Source organism: Zootoca vivipara, chromosome 7 (genome assembly GCF_965207765.1).
Source record: "Zootoca vivipara chromosome 7, rZooViv2.hap1.1, whole genome shotgun sequence".
NCBI classification, from domain to species: domain Eukaryota; kingdom Metazoa; phylum Chordata; class Lepidosauria; order Squamata; family Lacertidae; genus Zootoca; species Zootoca vivipara.
The window spans coordinates 45940664-45963065 of NC_142590.1; the positions used below are offsets into that span (position 1 = coordinate 45940664).

General features: G+C 44.0%; 1 protein-coding gene across 1 annotated transcript; it reads right to left on the reverse strand.

The window, feature by feature from the left end:
- Nucleotides 1-6266: 6266 nt before the first annotated feature.
- ATP6V0B (ATPase H+ transporting V0 subunit b) lies at nucleotides 6267-22383 on the reverse strand. Its single transcript, XM_035124380.3, has 8 exons — nucleotides 22263-22383; nucleotides 12470-12518; nucleotides 11078-11161; nucleotides 10309-10386; nucleotides 9522-9591; nucleotides 8866-8917; nucleotides 7861-8051; nucleotides 6267-7039 (listed from the first exon to the last, which is right to left on the reverse strand). Exons 1-8 carry the CDS (start codon nucleotides 22327-22329, stop codon nucleotides 7013-7015), a joined length of 618 nt encoding a protein of 205 aa, XP_034980271.1. The 5' UTR covers nucleotides 22330-22383; the 3' UTR covers nucleotides 6267-7012.
- Nucleotides 22384-22402: the final 19 nt, after the last annotated feature.

Sequence of the window (22402 nt, forward strand, 5' to 3'; positions counted from 1 at the left end):
GATGTATTGACCTCCTCTGCCGATCTGTGATGTATTTCGTACTTGTTTTGTGAATCTCATGTTATTGTTGATTTTATGCTGTTCGTCGCCATGATATTTTCCCATAATGTCAACTGTACGCACCATATTGCAAATAAAATAAATAGAATCGCATATATTAAACGTTGTGGGCTCAGCTCCATGGGACACTCACGTTTTCAGTCGTGGGCTCTGAGGCATGTGAAGATGCAACAAGAGAACGGGTTTGACTGCATACAGAATGCATCTCCCTCCCTTCTAAATACCCCCTCCTTTTCCTCACTTTTGAACGGAGCAGCAGGGCTCCCCGGTAGATGCAAGGTCCAGACACGCAGAAATGTAGGCCCCTCACTTACAAAGGTGCACTGAACATGAGGAGTCGGGTTGCCACATCTAAAAAAGAAGGGGCATTTAGTTGGTATTCCAAAATTAATGATGTTTTGTGTGGTTGTGAGTTTTTGACATGCAAGATAGGGTGGGGGCCCATCTGTTCCTTCCACAGAGCTCGCCACCCTGACCCATTTTCTGTGGCACTGTGGTTCATCGTGGGCCATTTACTAGTCCTGCCCGCCATGTTTTAAGCTAGAATATGGTGTTACTTAGGGTAATCAAAACCAGCAGGGAGCCTGAGCCCAACTGGTGAAATGCAACAAACAAGGAAGTTTGGGCCTCCTTCCAATCTGCAGCTCTCTAGAATTAAAAAAATATGTATCTCAGTTTTAAGATTCCTTTCAAGTCTAGGGTACTGCAAAAGCAATGGGGAAGGTCATTCCATTACCTGTTGCTTCTCCACACTTCTCTAAATTTGGCATAAAAATGGTCAGGTGGCAAGTTGCTAAGCACATCTGCTGAGGCCCCGTGATGGTGCTAACTGAATGTTTCCATTAAATGTGGCTTCACAGGACCCGCCTCTCAGCAGGGTTATATAGCCAGAAATGTAAAATGTGTCTGTCACCATGTTGGTGCTTGGTTAGGCAACTTGGAAACGAAGTGGAGAGGCAAGGAAAATTTATGGTGCTGAAGGCATGATAGGGCGGTGCCAATGCTAGAAGCGGCACACAGAAGTCACACTTCTAGGCATGCTGGAGTAGAACAGAACCTAGCAAGAGGCAGTTGCCTCTCCCTGAAGCAACCTCTGTATGCATTAATAAGAACTTTGGGCTATCACATGGATAAGGGGGTGCATAATCAGACCCACAGTTTGGTAGGGTATAGATGTGCCTAACACCAGGAATTTGGGCTCTTCATTTCTAGCACTACATCAGTAATCAAAATATGCAAAATAAATAAAAATAAAGCATACATAAAATATAACTCATCGGCTGTAGCAAGGTATTAACTTGCTTAGGGTTTCCCAAAATGTCCATGTGTTTAGGAGACTGTTATTCAACGCTGTCCGCTAGTGCACTGTCGCCTTCCTACCTGGCACGGACCATTCAAATGTTCTCTGCCTTGGTCTGTCTGTCTGCCGCCACCCCCTCACACACACCAGTTCAGTTCAATTTGTGACTCCTTCCTCCCAAAGTGTCTCTTTCCAGCTGTGCTATAGAATGCTTTTGGGATACAAATGGAGATACATTTCCAGGTAACTGTGAAATGAACAGAGCTTTCTTCATAAAGGACATTCTAGGAGAGGAGCTCATTAAATGAGAATGTGGTTTGGAAGAGATACTACATGTTAACAGTGGTGAGAGGCCCAGGAAATCTGAACGATGAACTTGTCATAATTACATATATTTATTACCAATGCATCTTTTTATATCATTTCAGTATCCTTTTTTTAATAAATAGGATTGAACTTTAACTTGGGTAAACTATGGCAGGGCTAATGGAACATCACCCTCCCTGAACATTTTTGAGCTGAGACAAGCAAAAAAATGCCACTTGTTTGTATTTTAAGCTTCAGAATGGCTGTTCTTGCAACTACACAGGTAGGCCTTGGGAAGAATTCACAACAGACAGCACTGTCTATCTTAGCAGCGGCAGTCCAAGGTTCTTATTTTTCTCCACTTGGTATCTTTTCAGCTGGAAATGCTAATTATTGAATTTGGGACATTCTGCATGCAAAACACGTTTTCCTCCAGGGAACTATAACCTCTGCCAATAGGACCATGCTGCTGTTGCCAAGACAGTGCCATTAAAACTAGCCTCCAAAATCTCCATACCCCAATACCCTCAAGAATCATCAGGAAGTATTGTCTGTTCCTCACTAGAATTTGGAGCACCCTGTAAGTTCTGAACAAAGGGCTTCTTTTGTTTTTCTCCCCTCTGAGCTGCCCAGCCCCGCCCAGCCTTCCCCTCCAACTATCATGTAACGTAACCTGATGAGCTCAGTGCTTCCAGGCACTCTGCAAGCCATGCCAACATTCTTGCCCAAGCACATCTGAGCCCCTTCAGTCCCAGTGCAATATTGCAGGGCTCATGTGTTTATTATTCTGTGTGAGAGCTGTCAAGCTCCCCAGCTCTTCTTTACAGCTTTGCATGCCAGCCTAGTGCCTCGATCTGGTAATCTTTACCTTCCTACCACACCCAGCAACTTGCATGCTCATTAAGTGGGAGCCAGGATACAAATATCCTGAAAGACTCTCCCCCACAAGACCCACCCACGATGCTACAAGGATCCCTGCCAGCTCATTAGTCTGATGAGCCAGCTTGGCTCCTTATGCCAGGCACTCTACAAACATCTAAAGTGAGTGGATTTTCTGCATCTTACAGCAGATTTGCAGGGATGTGGCAGAATCACGCAGGGAGCCAACACTAAGCCAGCAAAAGCACCGTGATTGTACTTAAGCCTCCTAGAGAGGAAAAATGGAGGACTTCACTTTCACTCCTTGTGTAGGCTCAGGCCCAGTCTGCACCACCTCAGAGGTCATCCACATGAAACACAGGACCTCATGGCACTAAAGAAAGAAACACCCTCAGAAAATCGGCAAGATTCCTGAGGACAACAGGTCCTAACATAGTGCTAGGAGGCAACACCATTTCAGTGTAGGAAAAAACACAGCAGGTGGCAGGTGGAGACTACAGAAAGGGCCTTCACCATTTTAGCACATCACTGGAATGCTTTCCCAAGAAAGCACACCTAATGCCAACGACAATGCCTTTTTGATGTGACGCACATAGCCTTTTGATTTCCTAGACTTATTTTCCTAGCCTTTCAAATATCAGTTGAAGTGTTTTGTAATTTGCTGTTTTTATTTTCAAGCATTTGATTGTTCTGCCACTTCCGTTGTTCACTAGTCGGAATCTGTTCTTTTAAGCTGCTTTTACCATCGGCCTGGCACATAGCAGACAGTGCAGGACACACATTTGTTAAATAGAATTATCTGCAGCACAGAAACATGCAAGGCCAGTGTAAGGTTCCTAAAAAGCAATGGGCTTGCCAGGGTTATGCCTCTGCAAGATAAGCCACCCCAAGGCAGTAACCGCAACGTTTTGAAGGGGGAAATGTGGAGCTACAGTGTAGAAGGCCCTACCCATGCCACAGAACAGCAACCTGTCCTGATCTGAATCTGAAGGAACCCTCACAACTTCTCCGGCATATTTCCAGTGAGAATAAAGTCAAACTAGTCCATTTCTTGGAACGCTGACAGTTACTATGATTTCACATATGGCAATCAGAATGTAGGTGTTTTGTTTGGATCATGATTCATCTTGTGATACTTACTGCTCACCCAATGAGTGCATTTAAATACACAGAAGTGAGGCACGGTATGCAAAATCAAGGACCAGAGGTTACGTGTACAGGTCAAATTTTGAATTACAGTCATACCTCGGTTTAAGTACGCTTTGGTTTAAGTACTCCATGGACCCGTCTGGAACGGATTAATCCACTTTCCATTACTTTCAATGGGAAAGTTCGCTTCAGGTCAAGTACGGACTTCCAGAACCAATTACACTCATACTTCGGGTTAAGTAAGCTTCAGGTTGAGTACTCCGCGGACCTGTCTGGAATGGATTAATCCACTTTCCATTACTTTCAATGGGAAAGTTCGCTTCAGGTTAAGTACGCTTCAGGTTAAGTACAGACATCCGGAACCAATTGTGTACTTAAACTGAGGTACCACTGTATATCTATGTAAAGCAAGGTGCAATTACAACGAGAAGAACATTAAGAGTATGAACTGCAGGCAAACGAAGCCATCACAAGTAACTGAGATGCATACCTTGAAGAGACTTGTTATACAGTACATATCTCAGTGCTTAAGAAATGTTGTGCAGGGACCGGGCTGCATTCGAAAGCAGGTAAGTCTTGTGGCGCAGCTTAAAGGTAAGGACAATAAATCCATCATCCCCACCTATAGCAACTCCAGTATGCGTTAAGGCTATTCTGGACATATTGTTATAGTCCTATGTTTTAAATAGGAAAGATTTTGTAAATACATCACCAGGAAAGAATGTATGCGGCACTGGACAAATCACAAAACAATGTTTGTCTTTTGAAATCCGCTTTGCCCCACAGCAAGATGTTAGGCTTGTCAGTTATCAAGCGGAACTGAAATTTGAGGCTCTATGTCCTCTAAATTTACACAAGCCATCACATCTAGCTATCAAAACATGTACAGATCTGAACTGAAGGAAACGTCCTTGACAGAGCCATTTACTGGAGGGCTTCTTCCACCACCTGACCTACATCATTTTTTAAACACTAAATGAATCAATTTCAGTCAGCCTATGAGAGAGCATCTAAAGATGATGTTCTCTATCTTTTGATGCCTTTTATAACCACATGCTGATAAAGCTAGAGTTTGACAATCAAATTATGGAGAGCAAGGGAACACGCAACCCCATCACAGGTAGCCATGCTCTAGCTTATATGGGTCAGATCTTGCCCCACTAGCAATGTTCTTAAAAGCTTTATTTAGATGAACACCAGTTATGTCATTGAGAAGTGCCGAGAGTGTCCCACAAGAATATCTTTGCTATCAGAACAAACATCAGAGTGGCTCACACATGTAAATTCAAGTGTTTTTACTCAGAGTATTTGGGAACGTGGAAAAGAGGCTAAATATACAGTTGTCAAAAGTGTTTCAGGAAATCTCCCGGGGTGGGGCTCTGTCCCAGCAAGACACCCAAAAGGTGACACTAAACACCCTGCCACATATTTTTTAAGGTCCTGTAGAAAAATAAGCACAGCCCTGTTGCTCTCCAAAAGCACTGAGCCAATCAGAACAGTGAAGACTTGCTGTAAATAATGAAATAACGAACAAACAGAATCAGTTTTCTTTTTTATATATTCCTTAAAATAAGAATATATCACAATACCCCCCCCCCATTTGACTATCTAAACTTTGCAGGGAAAATAACAAATTTTGCTGCCTGGACTCCAGCTCTTTCATCCCACCCTTGTACCAGGTAAGGCAGGCATGGCATTGGATTACAGATGGCAAATCCTGCTCAGGACTTAAGCTGTAAGATCTTTAGATTCATCCTACCATAAGAAGTGTTTCCCCTTCTGCAATGTGACTCTCTGGCTTCTAATTTTCAGTTAAGTTTTGCTGTAACTGAAAACTGCCTCTGGCAACTCCCAAGATAGGATACAAATACAGTTTTGTAAATAAGCTTCATGATCCTAGGACTGCAAAACTACCCACCCCTAGGACATAGCTGCCAAGTTTTCCCTTTTCTCGTGAGGAAGCCTATTCAGCATAAGGGAAAATCCCTTAAAAAAAGGGATAACTTGGCAGCTATGCCCTAGGAAGAGGTAGCAAAAATACTCTTTACCTTGGGAGAGGGAACCTCCAACACATGGAGGACCAGTGTTAGAAACTCAGATATATAAGCTAATCGCTAAATAGTAATTTAAATCTAGGTTGCGGTTGCCACAATGGAAAGTCCAGGTTTCATTTTCTTTCTCAGGGATGATGTTGATGATGATTAATTTCATTTCTATACCATAAATATATTTTTATAAAGAAAAAAAGTTTACAACACTTCAAAACATCAGGGTTCAAATCCCCACTCAAGTCATGAAGCTCACTGGGTGACCTTGGGCCAGTTACAGCATTTGCACCTACCTCACAGGCTCTATCAAACCTCTGAGTGATTTGCAGTCAATCAGCAAGGCTTTTCAACTATCAGTTGTCTAAAAGAAATGACAAAATGACCTTTCCCATCTAAATTTGGCCGCTGAAATGATGAAAGTTATGCAGGAGAAGAATTGGGCAAATGGACTATGAGCTCCGTTCTACTACTAAAAACCAGTTCCTAGGATTCAAAATGGGCTCAGAGGAACCCCTTCTTTTAAAAAAAAAATCTATATTTTGCTCCTGGTTAGTAGATTTTGGATTCCAGTTAAAAAAACAAAGACAATCAGATAAGCCTGAAGTTTGCCCACCCCTAAAGTGAGCAGTTTGATGAACAGTGGGCACACTACAGAGAAACAGCAACTATTAATCACAGTACAAGACATTTCCCATAATTTATTTTAATTAACCAATCATTTGTGAAGTTTCAGGGAACTCAAAAAAATCACAACTTTTAGCTCCTATGCACCCCTTCAGTATGGAACAGATGTGCCTAGGAGGGCACCTCCCATAGCCTGCAGAGCCAAAGCTTCAGCCAGTACCACTGGCTGTTCCAGAAAATGTGGACTGTCAGAGGCAGCAGGAGCTGGGGTAGCAGGAAGGGTACAGCAGCACAGGGCGCACAAGGAAGGGAAACTACTTGGGACACGGATGAGTTTATTTCACAGAACATGGCATTGCTGTTGGCAGTGATTGCCACAAAGAGTGCAAGGGCTGGAGGACTCTAGGCTCCTTCTCCTAGGTCCATCCAGCCCCTTTCTTCAGGGGAAGTGGAGCAGGAAAAGATGGAAGGAAAGGAGGACAGATTCTTTCTCACACACACATCAATTGGTCAGGTTCTTCCACGGCCTCGCAGGGGAAGATCACGGGAATGAATTTATACACCAAGCTCCATCCCAAGCCAACAGAAGACATTAAATAAATATGTACAGAGTCTGCAGCTGGCAGACAGGCTGGTGGCAAAGGGCTTAGTCGCCCATTTTCACTTTAGACACCTGCAAAAGACAAAAAGGAGAGAAGGTAAGAAAACACATGCGCCATGAATTAAGCTCCCCTACGTACCCCCAATATCGCCAGGAATAGTGCTGGATTTTTTTCTTGGCTCAAGAGTGTTAGGAGTGAAACAAACAGCAACCCCCAGGCCAGGAATGGTGATTTGTTGCTCCTGCTGACTAGAAGGGAGGAGCAAATTGGGAGCCTTCTGTGCCTTCACAGTAAACCATTAACTACCGATTATGGACTGTGAAATCCAAGCTGGGCATGCTATCATATTCGCCACATGTAGTAGCCTTTTAACACTGCAAATGCATCCACCTGTACATGATCATGAGGAAATATGGCTGAAATAGGGCAGGTGCACAGAGCAGCAGACAAAAGTTAGGGGCAATAGTTGTGGAGGGGGAAGCTGAAGAGGCAGAGCCATAGTGGATCTTATGTGCCCTGGAAGCTTCTTATCATTGAAGAAGGCTCAAGGTTGAGCCACACACACCCATTAAAGACCTTGCCTCTTCCTTGCCCTGAAGCAGGGTTGGCTTGGGGGTTCCTTAAAGCAACACCAGCACCGCGAGATAACTACCGAACCAACCGAACCAATAAATACTGGGTGTAACACAACTTAAGAGTAGATGAGAGCCCATTTTGAAGGAGCAAATTAGTTTTGAAATTCTTTTTTGTTTCTCTAATCTGAAGAGAGCAGTCTAGGCATGACTACTGGCATTTCCAAACCTCCATCCTCTCTAATTTTTTCCTTCTACCTCTGCTTAGGAGGTGGGAATGGGCAAGACTGTCTGGGGATAGCAAGGCTGGAGGGACTCACCTGCAGGATAGCCACAATGACTCCAAAGAGTCCGATGGCACTGCCGAAGATTTCCACGATGAGAATCTTGACAAAGAGGCTGGCATTCTGGGCATCTGCCAATGCTGCACCACTGCCCACAATGCCCACACATATACCACAGAAGAGATTGGACAGGCCCACAGTCAAGCCTGCCCCAAACATGGAGTAACCTATGGGAGGAAAGAGGATTAGGAATGGGCGGCAACCAGTTATATTTTCAGTTGGTGATCATTGCAGGCCTGACAGACTGGCCTCTGAGACTGACTGTTAGGATGAAGGCCCTTATGTTTTCTTCTAAGCCTGCCCTTGTTATGCATATAGCTGTGCTAGGCCTGAAATTATCTGCAGATGGAAATGAGGTAACTAGAAATTGTAACAATCCCCCCCCCCAACTCACACACAAACTGATTTTTCCTTCTGTCCTTGCTTATGAAGAGAAGGGGCATGTTATGTATATTAACCCTTGTTTTCTATATGCAAACCTGTTAATCCACAAATAAATTAAACCAGTCCTTAGGAATTTAGTGCAACTCTGGTGCAAGGGCTCCTTATTTATTGGAGAAAGCTTTCCCTGTCACCCTCCCTCGCCACACCTTAATCATGAACCAGACTACTGTGTTCAGATTTACAAAGTTTAAAGGTGCTCCTGACTCACTCAGGGGAAATGTAGCAAAGCAAAGAGTGGTTACAGTAACACTACCTAAGCAGAGGGATGCGGGTGGCGCTGTGGGTTAAACCTCTGAGGCTGCAGCTCAGAGGTAGAGCAGGTTCCAGGTTCAATCTCTGGTGCATCTAAGTAGGGCTGGCAGCCCCTGAGGAGCTGCTGCCAGTCAGTGTCGTGAACACTGGCCTTGATGGACCAATGGGCTGACTTGCTATAAGGCAGCTTCCTAAGTCTCCTACGTAACAAGGGGCATCTGATGATATCGCAAGGGCAAGAACCATTCTGCCTGCCTATCCCCAGTCCCCACAAACCCAGCCTACCTGCATGGTAGTTCCGGGAGCCAATCTCCTGAGGGGTTCTGCCCGAAAATTGCTATAAGGAAAGGAAGGATTTTAATAAGCAAAAGACATTTGCTGACAAAGACATTAGATGTGGCATTAAGGCACGTCACTGTAGATAGGAACTATCCAGACTTGAGTTGAAAGAAACTCATACCCTTTTCAGAATTACAGCAGGGGAAGAGGGAGCTGAGAGGACTGCGGCCCACCGAGGTGCCTCATTCCTCATAACCCTAAACATTTGCCAGAGGCAGGTTAACCTTGCTCCAAGATCTTGGGCAATCTATGGCTCAGTACCGTAGTGGGATTTATCCCAGGTGAAAGTAACTCCTCTTTCTCCCTATTGCTCTGCGTCAATACTAGCCCCTGCTTCAAGAGCAATTAGTCAGGTCTTGTTCTCCCCTACAAGGATAGAAAACTTTTGCTCAAAGGCATGAGCCAGGATTGCCTCCTGCAACTGGGCTTCTACCCAGCATAGCACTTGGCTCCACAGTTGCCTGGACTCCATCAATACCTCGCTGATTACCTTCTTTGCCCTCCTCCATTTGGCAACAGCTCAGCTCCCTTCAAATCAAGACACCCTGGAGCATGGCCAAGATCTAGACTTGGCACACAACCGTGTCCCTCCCATACATTACCTCAGCCATGTTGGTGATGACGATGGCCATGATGATTCCATAGATGGCCACAGCTTCACAAAAGATGATGCTGCCAGGAGAAAACACAGATTAGCAGCTGCAACTTCTCAAGGGTGACAATGAGGGCATGGGACCAGGGAACGAGAGAGGGAGGAATGGGCTGGCCTCCAATGACACATCTACCACTGGGCAACCTCATTGGCTTCCCAACCACCTCCTTCCTTCCCCTGGATAGCTAGGAATGAGGTGGTAACCTTGCAGATGAGGCAGCAGCCTGAGAAGGACCAGGCAACCAAGGAAGCAGCAAGTTTCAGAGCACACCTTGTTCCCCCAAAAGGAAAGCCAATTTATTTGTTTAAAGTCTTTGCTTGACACTTAAGGCAGAGTGTTTCTGAGCACAGGCAAAGCCTGGCCCAATGCAGATCCTTCCACAAGGTGCTCACACCCCTATTCTCACATTCCACCCATTAAGCCAGGGGTGAGGAACAGGTAATGTACTGCACTAGAGGGAATTTTATTTATTTGCTTTTTTCTTTGTATTTTGCTGTGCCCAGTTCCATCTTTTGCCCTGCAAGCATTGAGGGTCCCCACACCTGTTCTGGATCAAACTCAATGCCTAGCTCTCACAAGGATTTTAGGGTACATAGAAGCCAATTCAGGGATGTACAATTTTAAAAAATATGTGCAGCAGGAAACAAGGCATATCAAGGATGGTCAAGTGAGCTTTTGGACTTTTGCAGTACCTATAGACCTGTGGAATATATGCTGAACAAGGGGGTCCTCTCACCTGACCAGATTTTTTGTTTTGATTCTAGGTGCTTTGACACCACCGCCAAGGATACTGGATCCAGTAATGTAAATGCCCCTGAAAAAAAAAGTTACAGAAGCAGTTAGAGGAGTGGTACTCGATAGGCAGCAAAGGGGAGGAACAGCTTGCTTAGATTGCACCCTGCCAAAATCATTTTATTTATTCATTAATGCCCAGCACTACATTTATTTAAGTACACTTATATCCTGATTTTCTTCCATCATAGAAGTCAGGGTGGTGTACGTGAAGCTAGGTGAGGTTTATTGAATCCCAAAAGTCCCAGGGTGATTTACATAATTAATAGAATACAGTAATGAAAACACATAAGCATATTAAAAATGCAGACAGAGTAAGGGGAATATCCAATCATTGGTGCTTCCCAAATGCCCAGGGAAACAAAATTGTATCTGTCCGGTACTTGAACTATGACAGAATTGCTGCCACACTCCATAGTTGGGGAGCTACAGAAAAGGCCTGTTCTCTCATCGCCACTCTCTGAGCCTGCCTTTGATGCATCAGGCAGAAAATGGTCTCAGGTGACAATCCCAGGGTCCAGGCAGAGTTTGGGGATCTCCCTCCAGGCACCGACCAGACACAGACCTTCGGTGAGGTGGTTGCATGATGTGCCCTCAGACTGCCTTGGGACTAACCCTGAAAAATGGAAGCCCAAAGTAGGGCTCAGCAGTATTGGCTAAGGAATGATGTCCATTAACAGATTGCATGGGGCTGGGAGAGATGAAGTACTCACCAGGCAGCACCCACCACTGACAATGAGATGGCCAGCCCAATGCCCAGGTTGGACCACAAGTACGGCGAAGTCTCTGTCAGGAACCTGTACATAGAGGAATTACCTTATGAATACTCTATTCCTTTCTCCATCATAGCATCAAGTCATAGCTCCCGCAGGGAAGAAACAGCCCTAGTCAAACCAATCCATCCCATTTCTGGACAGAACTTGGTCAGGTCAGTCTACCCATCCTGCACAATTGGTAAGTGGTAAAAGAGAACTAACATCTGCTGCCCAGGGTGGCAGCCAGAGGGCCTTGCCTCTTCAACAGTAACTAGGAGACTTCACAACCCATTAGGAAAGGTGTTATTTGTTATAGGTAAAGGTAAAGGGACCCCTGACCATTAGGTCCAGTGGTGACCGACTCTAGGGTTGTGGTGCTCATCTCGCGTTATTGGCCGATGGAGCTGGCGTACAGCTTCCAGGTCATGTGGCCAGCATGACAAAGCCGCTTCTGGCCAACCAGAGAAGCACACGGAAACGCCGTTTACCTTCCCGCTTGGAGCGATACCTATTTATCTACTTGCACTTTGACGTGCTTTCGAACTGCTAGGTTGGCAGGAGCAGGGACCGAACAACGGGAGCTCACCAACCTTCTGATCCTCGCATCCCAACGTTATTTGTTATAGTTTGGGCTATAAAATAACACTGTAGAAACGCTGTGCTGAGCCCAAACAACAGTAGGAAAGGAGGTCCATGAAAGCAGGGTGAGCTAGAGACTTGCTTAAGATGCTGTTCAATACAGCACTCTTCAGTCAGCTCTAGAACTAGCAAAGTAGGATATGGGTCACGGCAAGTCCTCAAGATTACTAATCCTATGCCATTAAGACTGGTGGGTGCATGGAGAAGCATCCATTTTCAGGCCCAAGCAATAGTCCAGGAACACAGAAAAAAATGCTCCAAAAAATGTTTCAAGATGCGTGGGCGGATGTGCCAACAGAATCTAAGCAGCACAGGGCCTGTAACCTAGCTAAGCGCAGGGACAAGTGGCTTGCAGGGGAAGAGGAGAGGCAGCCAGTTGACCTGCAGGCAAAATGAGGCAATTAGCAGCATCGACTAGTGAAATGGGACACTGCCATCAATACTGTTGTCAACCAAAGGGGGAAGTGGGGGGGGGGGAGGAGAGACGGCCTGCCTGTGGAAGCAACCATGCAAAGCTCTGCCTGCCTACCACTCCTCAGAGCAGAGCACTGTTGGGCTTTTAGTAATTCACGCACATGGAAAAGAAAAGCCGAAGGCAAATTACTGCTTTTCCTCATGCTCTCTTCCCCCAATATATTGCTGAAAACACCAATAAGCCACGGTTCCCCATGCTACTCTAACCTCAGCCTCTAGGAAAAAGTGTCATCTTACCATGCTATATCGAAACGGAAGCCAAGATCAAATATTGTGTAGCAGATCCCTGAAAAACAAGAGAAACACAGAATGATTCTGTCTTTTGTCTTGGTCTCCTCAAAGCCCAATCTGTGATGTTCACACCTTGCCACAGGTACGGAACCCCACACAGGGAGAGCAGAAAGGCGGTGGGTTTTATATAGTCTTCATACAGCTTAGACCACAAAGTGCCCCTTTCCAAATCACCTCTTTCATGGGGAAACTATCACTCATTCCTTTCTGTTGTCCTTTGTTTAACAAGACCCAAAAGTTCACTACATACTAGAAATAAGGAACAGTGCTAGAAAAGGACCCGCTATTCCTACCAGCAAACTTTTAAAACCCTTTAAGCACTAACAGGAAGTCTTGCCCCTCTCTGTTCCAGGGTAGCCAATGTGAGCATCCTCTAGATGCTACACAACTCCAGTTCTCATAATCTCCAGTCAGTAATGCAAAAATAACGTTTGGGGTACCATAATGACCACCTCATTCTTTATCTTCTGAGTGCTGCAGCACTGACCCACATAGGAATACAACACTTTGGATCTCAAACAATCACTTTGGACTTCTGCCAGCGCCGTGCAGAAGCCAGGCTCAGTCAAACAGCCATCAATGTATGGGCAGGATGTTCTATGTAGCTATGATGGAAGCTTCCTAATGGCACAATTGGCAGTTGTAGAAAAACCCGAAAGAGTGATGCAGTCATTCCACCTATCATTAATGTATTTTTGTCTATGTTTAAGCCCAGAATCCAAAAAGCAGCTTGGGTAACAAGTGATTTAGATCTTTATCTTGATCAATATTTAGGAAATTTCAGTTTACTGGAAAAGTATAAGGTAGATCTCTTATGATTGCCTAGAAAGACGTCACAGGTATCTTGGAGGCAAATAATATGGCCTTTTATCCCTATATTCATAATTTGACTCTACAAAAAGAAAATGCAATGTTCAGAGAGATAATGATGTAAAAAAAATGGCTGTGAACTCAGGTTAAAAAAAACCAACCACCCTTGTATCATCTTCCATTAGTGCATATAGTCAAATTATTTTATGACAAACTGAAAAAGAAACTTACAAAAATTCTGTGGAAATGCAGCCATTTTTATTTACGAAAAGGTGAATGTTTTCATTGTGCTTGAATTTAAGGGGAAACTGCTATAACATGGCAACTCAGTGGCACAGAAATGTGTAAAGCAAATACTGGGGACTTTTTAGCATCAAGAAAAAACATTTTCTCTGCAGGTAGTGGAATTGTATAAGAACTAGAGAATTTGGGAAATGCTAACTGATAAAATGAAATGTAGCTGCCATTTGATCCTCCCTCTTATGAATTATGTAACAGAAGAATTTGTGAAAGATTGCATGAGCCGATTTCAAATTTATTGGTTGCTGCAAAGTTGATTTATGCCAAACAAGCTATATCATCAGGGAAGGATCAGTGACAGTCTGGGAACCATCTTATCTAGCCAAAATGTTGGCTTTCAGGAGAAACAATGTAATTTCTAAAATAAATACCGGTACAGAGCAGCGCGATTTAATATAATGCTTAATGAATCTATAAATCTATAGATTTGCTGATTTTACTGTGTGCAGTAATGGAAACGCTTTTCTGCCCCCACCCTAATTTTTCTGTAGGTATAAATGAAGTTTAATATTCATTAAAATATTATGTTTATGTATAAAAAATAACATGCCTATGTTCACACAGCTAACTGGAAGGGCATGGCCCCTTTGTGGTAGCCCTAATAGGCATTGCTATGAAAAACGTTATCTACGGTAATTACTGCAGTCTGAAGCACATCCATCTGTGACACTACTCGTGACCAACCCAAATAAGCAAAGTTATTCATGAAGTCTTTGTATAATTGGTCACTCTTTTCTGTGATGTTCCCAACCGCCTCACCTGTGGGATGCTCTTTTTAGGGAGATGCGCCTTTCACCATCTTTGTCAGTTTTTAGGTGCAGCAAGCCAAGACCTTTGGTTAATTCATGTTGCCTCCTATGGTGGTGCCCATCTTTTAGTGGGGTGGGTAGGATTTGGTCCTTATTCATTTGTTGATGAATGTGCATTTTATGTACTATATATTCTCACAGTTTTAAACTTTTCTGGCTTTAAATGGTTTTTATGTGTTGTAATTTACTTTGTCAAGCTGCTTTGAGACTTTTTATTGCATAAAGTGACTGATAAATGAAATGTTGTTGTTATTATTAACAATACCAAAAGGCTCCCCAGCAGCTTTCATTCTTAGATAAGCAAGAATGCTGTATCTTCACATCCAAGGCAATCCTGGCTCTAGGGGCCTTTTTTCATCCAAAAACCATTTCCTCCTTTTAAAGGGCCAGGTCATGGGTAGGCAAACTAAGGCCCGGGGGCCGGATCCGGCCCAATCACTTTCTAAATCTGGCCCACGGACAGTCCGGGAATCAGCATGAGTAGAATGTGTCCTTTTATTTAAAATGCATCTCTGGATTATTTGTGGGGCCTGCCTGGTGTTTTTACATGAGTAGAATGTGTGCTTTTATTTAAAATGCATCTCTGGGTTACTTGTGAGGCATAGGAATTCATTCATTTTTTTCCTCCAAAATATAGTCCATCCCCCCCACAAGGTCTGAGGGAGAGTGGACCGGCCCCCTGCTTAAAAAGTTTGCTTACCGCTGGGCCAGATGAAGAACATGCATGGGGAAGAAAACCAGCTGTGAAAAAGTTAGCAGCATCAGATACTACAGACAAGAAGGGGAAATCACATGCACAACCTCAGACTGAGAAGCAGTGTGGAAGAATATGAGTCAATGACATGATGATGGGAACTGTATTTCAGGATATATGAATAGAATATGATGGGACAGTCACAGGATGCAAATGTTCCACTTGTGAGGTCCAGGCAGAACTACCCTACTATGAGCCTGACAATTTGAAAAAAGACAAAGACAGACACAGATTTGGGAAGGAGCTGAGAAAGAAAGAGCAAGGCTACAGAAACAGAGCATCATGGGGCAGGACAGAGAACAAGTGAGCCACAGAACTGGGGAAGAAAGGATAGGCAGGCTCCCATGGAGAATAATTAAAGAGATAATGCAAGTAGGTGACCCTTCAATCTAATTTTAAAAAATAGTGTTGACATTAAGAAGTGTTAGACAACAAGGCAGTTCAACGGAGGGTGTGAAGTCCCTATCAGTAGACATTGTAGATATAATACACCACCCAAAAACAAGTCTGGTAGAATTAACCATGTATGGGGAAGCAGAAGAAAGTGGGTCAGGAAACTGGAGACTCTATTCAATGGCTCAGAGCTCTTCAGGGTCATATTCACATCCCCGTGAGCAGAAGCCTATCTGCTCATAGGTGTGCAGCCTGCTCCAAGCAACAGCTTTAAGCCCCAGGCACTGCCAGCTCCAGACCCTTCACTCAGTAGAAGACTCTGAACTTAGAGAAAATCGGCACCAGGAGCCGACAGCCTGCTGCCTTTCCCTGCACATGCAGGCTTTGAAAGCAACATATAAACCCCACACCCTGGGAGAGATACACTCTTCCTGACATTTAGGTAAGAACTAGGAGCAGAAAATATTCAAATCTGTATGTTGTTCAGGTTAATAGACTATGCACAAGGGGGGGGGGGAACGGGGCTCTATGAAGGCAAAGTCTTCTTTTGGGGCAACCCAAGTGAAGGTTGGAGAAGAGGGGAGTGTGGTATAGCATCCTTCATAGCCAAGCCATGCCACCAACACTGAGAGAGTTAGCATAAGATATAACGTGATGCCATTTTGAAAGAGGTGGCATTTTGTATTAACTGTACTTTGCAGTCTTGCTTACAAAAGGTAGTCAAACCCAGCACTTACAAATCAAGATATATGGAATGGAAAATTTATCAGTGATTTATTTTTCTGACGAATTCCTCCCCCATTCCATTTTGTAAGTTGGATGCCAACTGCAAACACAGGCAAGCTTGCCAATGCCCAAGTTTTTTTGCTTTGTTTACAAAATATTAGAAAAATGAACATGCTAAATTGGGAGTGTAATAAAAGTTTCCAACACAAACTGAATTATCTACTGTGTGAATTAGCCTAATAGCATAAGAAAGTTTCCCAGAAAGGTATCTAATTCAAACATTTCCGGAAGATCCACACTAAAGTACTGGTCACAAAATATCAAAAAGCATAGCTAGAGCCTTCCTCTCTAGAAAGCTACACAGCTACACAATAGATGTAGTTGATTAAAGGTGCTCCTGGAAACCCCCAAACCTGCCTGTCAAAAAATAAGACGGGGTTTAAGGGTACTTCTAGACACCTAACTAGTTTGATGCAGTGACTGTCACTCCTATCTAATACTGGTAGGGCTGCTACCAGTCCAGAACTATCTACCAGAACGATCTTCAACTTGCCTAAATTCAAATCTAGTTTGTTTAACCATCCACTCCACCAAAATGTGTCAATAGTAACTAAAACCAAAATAGTAGCACCTGTTCATTTAGACAACAACAAAAACAGCTTGGTGTTATGTCAAAAACATCCCTGCCCAAAGCTCCAGATTATATTCAGTTTAATATTTTTTTAAATAAAAGATACCACAAACATCAAATTATATTCAAACATTCACCAAACATATAACCAAAGACATAACAAGGTGTTAGTGGAATATGTTGGATATGTGGGGAAACAGTTGTGGGTTATATTAATGTCTGATGGACACGCAACAAAATTAGGACTTTGGTGGGAAAGACCACTAGATGCTTTTATATAATTATAATTGCATATCACATACTTATAAATCTGCTAATAATTTTTCTGGAATATCCTAAGGAATATGTGAGATCAGAACATGGAAATTTATTTGGGTTTTATTAGCTGCTGCCAAAATATATATTTTGGAAGTGAAATGGTATATTCCAATCATTTCAACAGAATGAGAATGGTTTGATAGAATTTGGTATTTTGCTACAGTAACAAAATTAAAGAGAAATAGTACAATTAAGCAAAAGTAGACAAAGAAATGGGACAATTTGAGAACTTATGGTCCCCTTTTGGTAATGTAGAAAATTAGACAAACTAGCATAAATTAAAGCTTTTTCTCTGGTTATAATAATTTATTGCATAAAATATAGTTATCTTTTTATTATATTATATCAAAGCTATATTTTAATGCATACTGATTTACAAGTAAATTTTAAATCTGGCAAATATTACCTCAAAATTCTCCTTATCAATGGCTTCATGCTAAGCAGCATTAATTAAAACATCCTAGGGATGGTGGGCAACCTTGGTATATCCCTGTCTTAAGCATATCTGGCGCTGTGGTGCAAAGATCCCCCCCCCATTTCCCAGAGTTGTTGACCTTTTTTTTTTAGGGGTGGAACAACTGGACCTACTCCCAAGTAAGCAGGTGTAAGATTGCAGCCTCGCGTGCTGCTTCTCCTGCATTCTCCCTGTTCCTTCTCCTCTCTTTCCTCAAAATGTGAAATCCTTTCCTTTTTTCCTGCATCTTCCCCATCCCAGCCGCTCCAGGGAAACATTGCAGGAGGGGAGAGAGGGGGCTGGCACAAACCAGCCGGAGGAGGAGCAGGAGTCGGGGTCGGGTGTGTGTGTTTGTGTATGTGCACTTGGGGAGAGGGGGGAGAAAGAGAGGAAAGGGGGAAACCCACAAACCCACACCAAAACCAGGAGCGAGCAGTGGAAAGTGTCCCCTGCCTCCCTCCCCCACCACCCCGATCCCTGGCATGGTGGCGGCAATCAAGCAGGAAAACCTGCTGGTGGACATGCTCTCTGGTGTCGGGGCGCCCGAGAAGGCAGCCCGACAAGGCTGCACGCCGCCTTTTGCCAGGAAGCAGGAGGACAACGGACTGGGAGCAGGGCTGTCTTTAGCAGATGCAGAGGCTTGGAAGGGAAGCTGCATGCCCGCCAGCCATATAGTTGCCCGGTCGCAGCTGGCAGGCGTGCAGGGAAAGGGGAGGCTCTGCATATCCCACTGAGTGCAAGAACCCTACTAAAAAAGAGGGGTTCTTGTAATCCATTCCAAGTCTTTAAAACATGGTAGGAAAACCTATCAGTAATTCTATCTACCCTTATGTACTACAACAGCATCATTCAGAAACAGTGGACAATGTGAACTTTGAAGTCAGCAATCCGGTATCTGAAGGCTGTATCCCAACAATGGAGGAATACAGGAATCGAAAGGCACAATAAGACAAAGCACAGCTGAACAGTAGTTTACTGACACTGCTTCAAGGATCTTCTTTACATACTGCAGGAGAACCCAAGGGCCAAAAATGAACCCTAAGGACACCTCTACTTTTCTTCAAAGAAAAGTGTGAAGTAAGCTGGCAAAAGAAGCTTCCTGTCCTTATGTGAATTTGTTCACTGCTTTCTCCGTGGATACTGGCTAGGACAATACCTCTCTATATTCCAAATCAATTTGTACTGTAAGCAGTAGAGAATACACTTAGTAGACTGGAGAGTCTCTTTCTATACTTTCAGAAGGGGAGAAAATTCCTGTGAGGCCTAACAGGAAGTGGGCTAAAGATTCCCACCCAGAGATCTGGTCTCTACTTTTCAGATCTACAATGCTGATCTTGATATGTTACTTCCAATAGGACCAGCTCCAGATTTTTCTCTTGCTTGAAGTGTCACAATTAATGTTTTTTACCCTTGCGGTAGTAGTCATTCACTTTTCCCCTCCTTGCTTTCTATTACAAGTATATAACACATAGCAAGGATGGAATATGCAATTGCAAACAAAGCAAACTACCTCTTTCAGGCCAAATCCTATTTTGGAATGCATTATTTCGGGATACTGGTAGCATTTTTTCAGAGTTGTTTTACCCAATGCAGTGCTGCAGCAATTGATGAAAATACACTACTTTCTGTAAAACTCCTAGAGGTACAGGAGCCCTCTTAAAATTTGGATCAGGTAGTATAAAAAGCAACACAAACTTTGGAAATATTCATTGTCTAGCCTACCTCTGTAAGTTCAAGACCAAATGGTTCGTCATCCTGCCAGAAGACATGAGTGACACCCTTGTACGCAGTGCATGTAAAAGGTTTTAAAGCTACAAGAATTCTTGGGGAAAATTAACTCCCCCCCCCCCACACACAGACAACCCATACAAAGTCCCGAAATTGTTAGCGGACACTATGGAAAACCAAGTTAAGTGTAGTTTATTACACAAAGTAGAGTTGGCACAACAGCAAACTGACCAGTGAAGCCATGATTCAGCTGATGCTTTGAGAATTGGCCTGTACAACTGATCTTATTAATCGTTTAACAATGATTAAAAAGAAAAATGTAACGGTGTTTCGAGCATAAAATCTATAGAGAATAATTTTTCAGTAAATCCTTCACATTTAAGATTGTGATCCTAAAGGTTAAGATCCAAAACCTTTAAGACTCTTCAAAGTTATTAATCATTCAATCACATCTGAGAAGTTAAGTCAATGTTTTGCAATAACAGTTACCCAAAGCTACCATAAAAAAGAAGAGACAGCACAGAGAATAAACCTCCATTCATCACAGTGCTTCTTTCCTGTAGTACCAAGGTCAAATGACAGGATACCCCCCAGTACGGTTTCATACATCATTTATTCATTCGAGTGGTGCTCTGCTCTGCTTCCTCTCCAATAAGTTTAGTCATGAGGCAGAACACTGAAGTACTGTTATAGGAAAGAGATCTTCACTGTCCCTTACAGATATATATTGGGATGGGGTAAGGTATTTCTACCTCTGTGGCCCATCTATAGGTCAAATAGCTTCTCACATTATGGGACAGATGTCTTATGACTTGGAGCACATTCCTTCCTGCCCACAGTCCCCAGCCACCAGTCTGACAAACCCTAGCTCAGATGCATGAATGTCCCAAAGTAATAACAGAATCATGCTTGGTTCAGGGTCCACAGAGGCCAAGACAGGCCGATACTCAGAGATCCACCATGAGGCTCACATCCTACTGAAAAGAAAGGAAAATGTTAACTTCCTCCCTGGTACAGCTGTAGTAATCATGGGTAGAAAAGGAGAAGTTCTGTTCTTCCCATCCATGCTGATCTGAAAGAGGAACCAAGAGTCACACTTACCACTGGAAAAGTAGCAAAAAAAAAAGGGTGGGGGACAGAAGAACCCTGGCTGCAAATAAGATATAAGGAAGAAGGAAAAAAGGAAATGGAGTACTGTTTGAATAGAGTGGTACACCTGAGCAGACTGCTTAGTCCCAACAGGAACCAGTAAGAAACTCTTTGCTTCTAAGCACGGTCTGTGTCCAACTGGCAAAATGACCTTAAAGGAACTGAGTTTGAATCAGAAGGTCAGAGCTTAGTTTGCTGTTTGTCATTCCTCAACCCTGACTGGTGAAGTCTTAACCAAATCAGCTGGGCTAATCCAGTTGAAGCCACCAACAGCTCCCAGAGAGCTGGGACAGGACTGTTGTAGGACAACTGCTCCAAAGCTTGTTGACAAAACAAACCGGAGGGGGGGGAGAGGGAGAGGGAGAAAGAAAGAAAGAAAGAAAGAAAGAAAGAGAGAGAGAGAGTCCACTGAGCACCCTTTGCATAGTTCATCAAGTTTTCCCCAACAGTGTTAATGCTTTTTTGGTTCCCAATAAATTGTAACCACACAACACAAGAACAAATATGTCATTCAATTCATATGATGGAGGATTTTCCGAACTGCTCCTTGTTTAGAATAAGAATGCGGCATACCTGCATGGGCTCACCAAGAACAAATGTATCACCTGAACAAATGTAGAGACTACCAGAAAATGCAAAGATCTCTCCAGCAAGAATGAATCCAGGTTATTGGTGGATTCATAGATCTGCACATGCAGAACTTCTTACCAATGCTAGGATGGTTAACAACGAAACCATGATTAACAATGAAACCAATGTTTGGTGGTGAGGGAAAATATTTATATCACCATTAAGACCCAGTAATGCTGTCAATGTATAAACACTTACACAGCTAGTAAGGGGTCCATTACAGTGCAATTGCTTTGATACCAAAGGTAACCAAGGGACAGCAGCTTCAGACTCTACCACAGGTCCCCTGATTACACCCTCTTGTAAGAGGCTTCACCACGCAAAAAAAGGAAACGACACTGCACTTTTAGAAAGTTCCTCCAAATGCACTTCTTTTGATCTACTTTCAGACATCAAAATGCCATTGGTGTGCACAGCATCAAAATTCACAGCTAGCACTGAGCAGCCATTAAGAAAGCCTTTCCCCACCCCTCGTCTTTTCGCTGCTTTCACAGATGAGGAAGCAAACTGAGCACCACCGAGCCCAATATGGTGGAAGTCTGGAGTCGTCTCTTAAACTATTTTTATTTTTGAGACCAAGGATGTGGAGAACGACAAGAGGTGGGTCTGCCGTGGGAAACCCACATATGCGCGGGCCCCTCCGGAAACCTTCCCTATGAGAAGGTCAAGGACAAGGAGAACCAAGTACAGTATCTTCCGGACCACCCCCTGAAGACAAAACGGCTCTCCTCGCGCAAGCAGGAGGATGCGCGTCTCCCCTCTGTAGAGCCAACTAGGGTAGGCCAAGGCAGCACCGCGGATCCGGAAGCACCCAAAAACATTCGCTGAGCCTGGAGGGCGGCATCCCACCCCAGCGCCCCAGATGTGTTCCCTCGCGCACCCCGCTTCCCACATGCCCACGACAAGCCATTTCCCTCAGTCATTTCCTTTGCGTATAACCGCACACAGCCCCGGCGAAGGGAGGGGAGAGGAGGAGTTCGGCAAAGCGGCGTTGGCCCTCGCAGCGGCGCTCCCAGCTCCCCGTTCAAAGCACTAACCGATGCCGGTGATGGTGGCGGCCGCAGTCAGCCCCAGCCCCGAATACAGCAGCGCGAGCCCGGACATGGCGGCGGCGGCGGGGAGTCCTCAGCACGGACCGAACGCGACCGGGAATCACCTGACCCACAGAATAACTGGA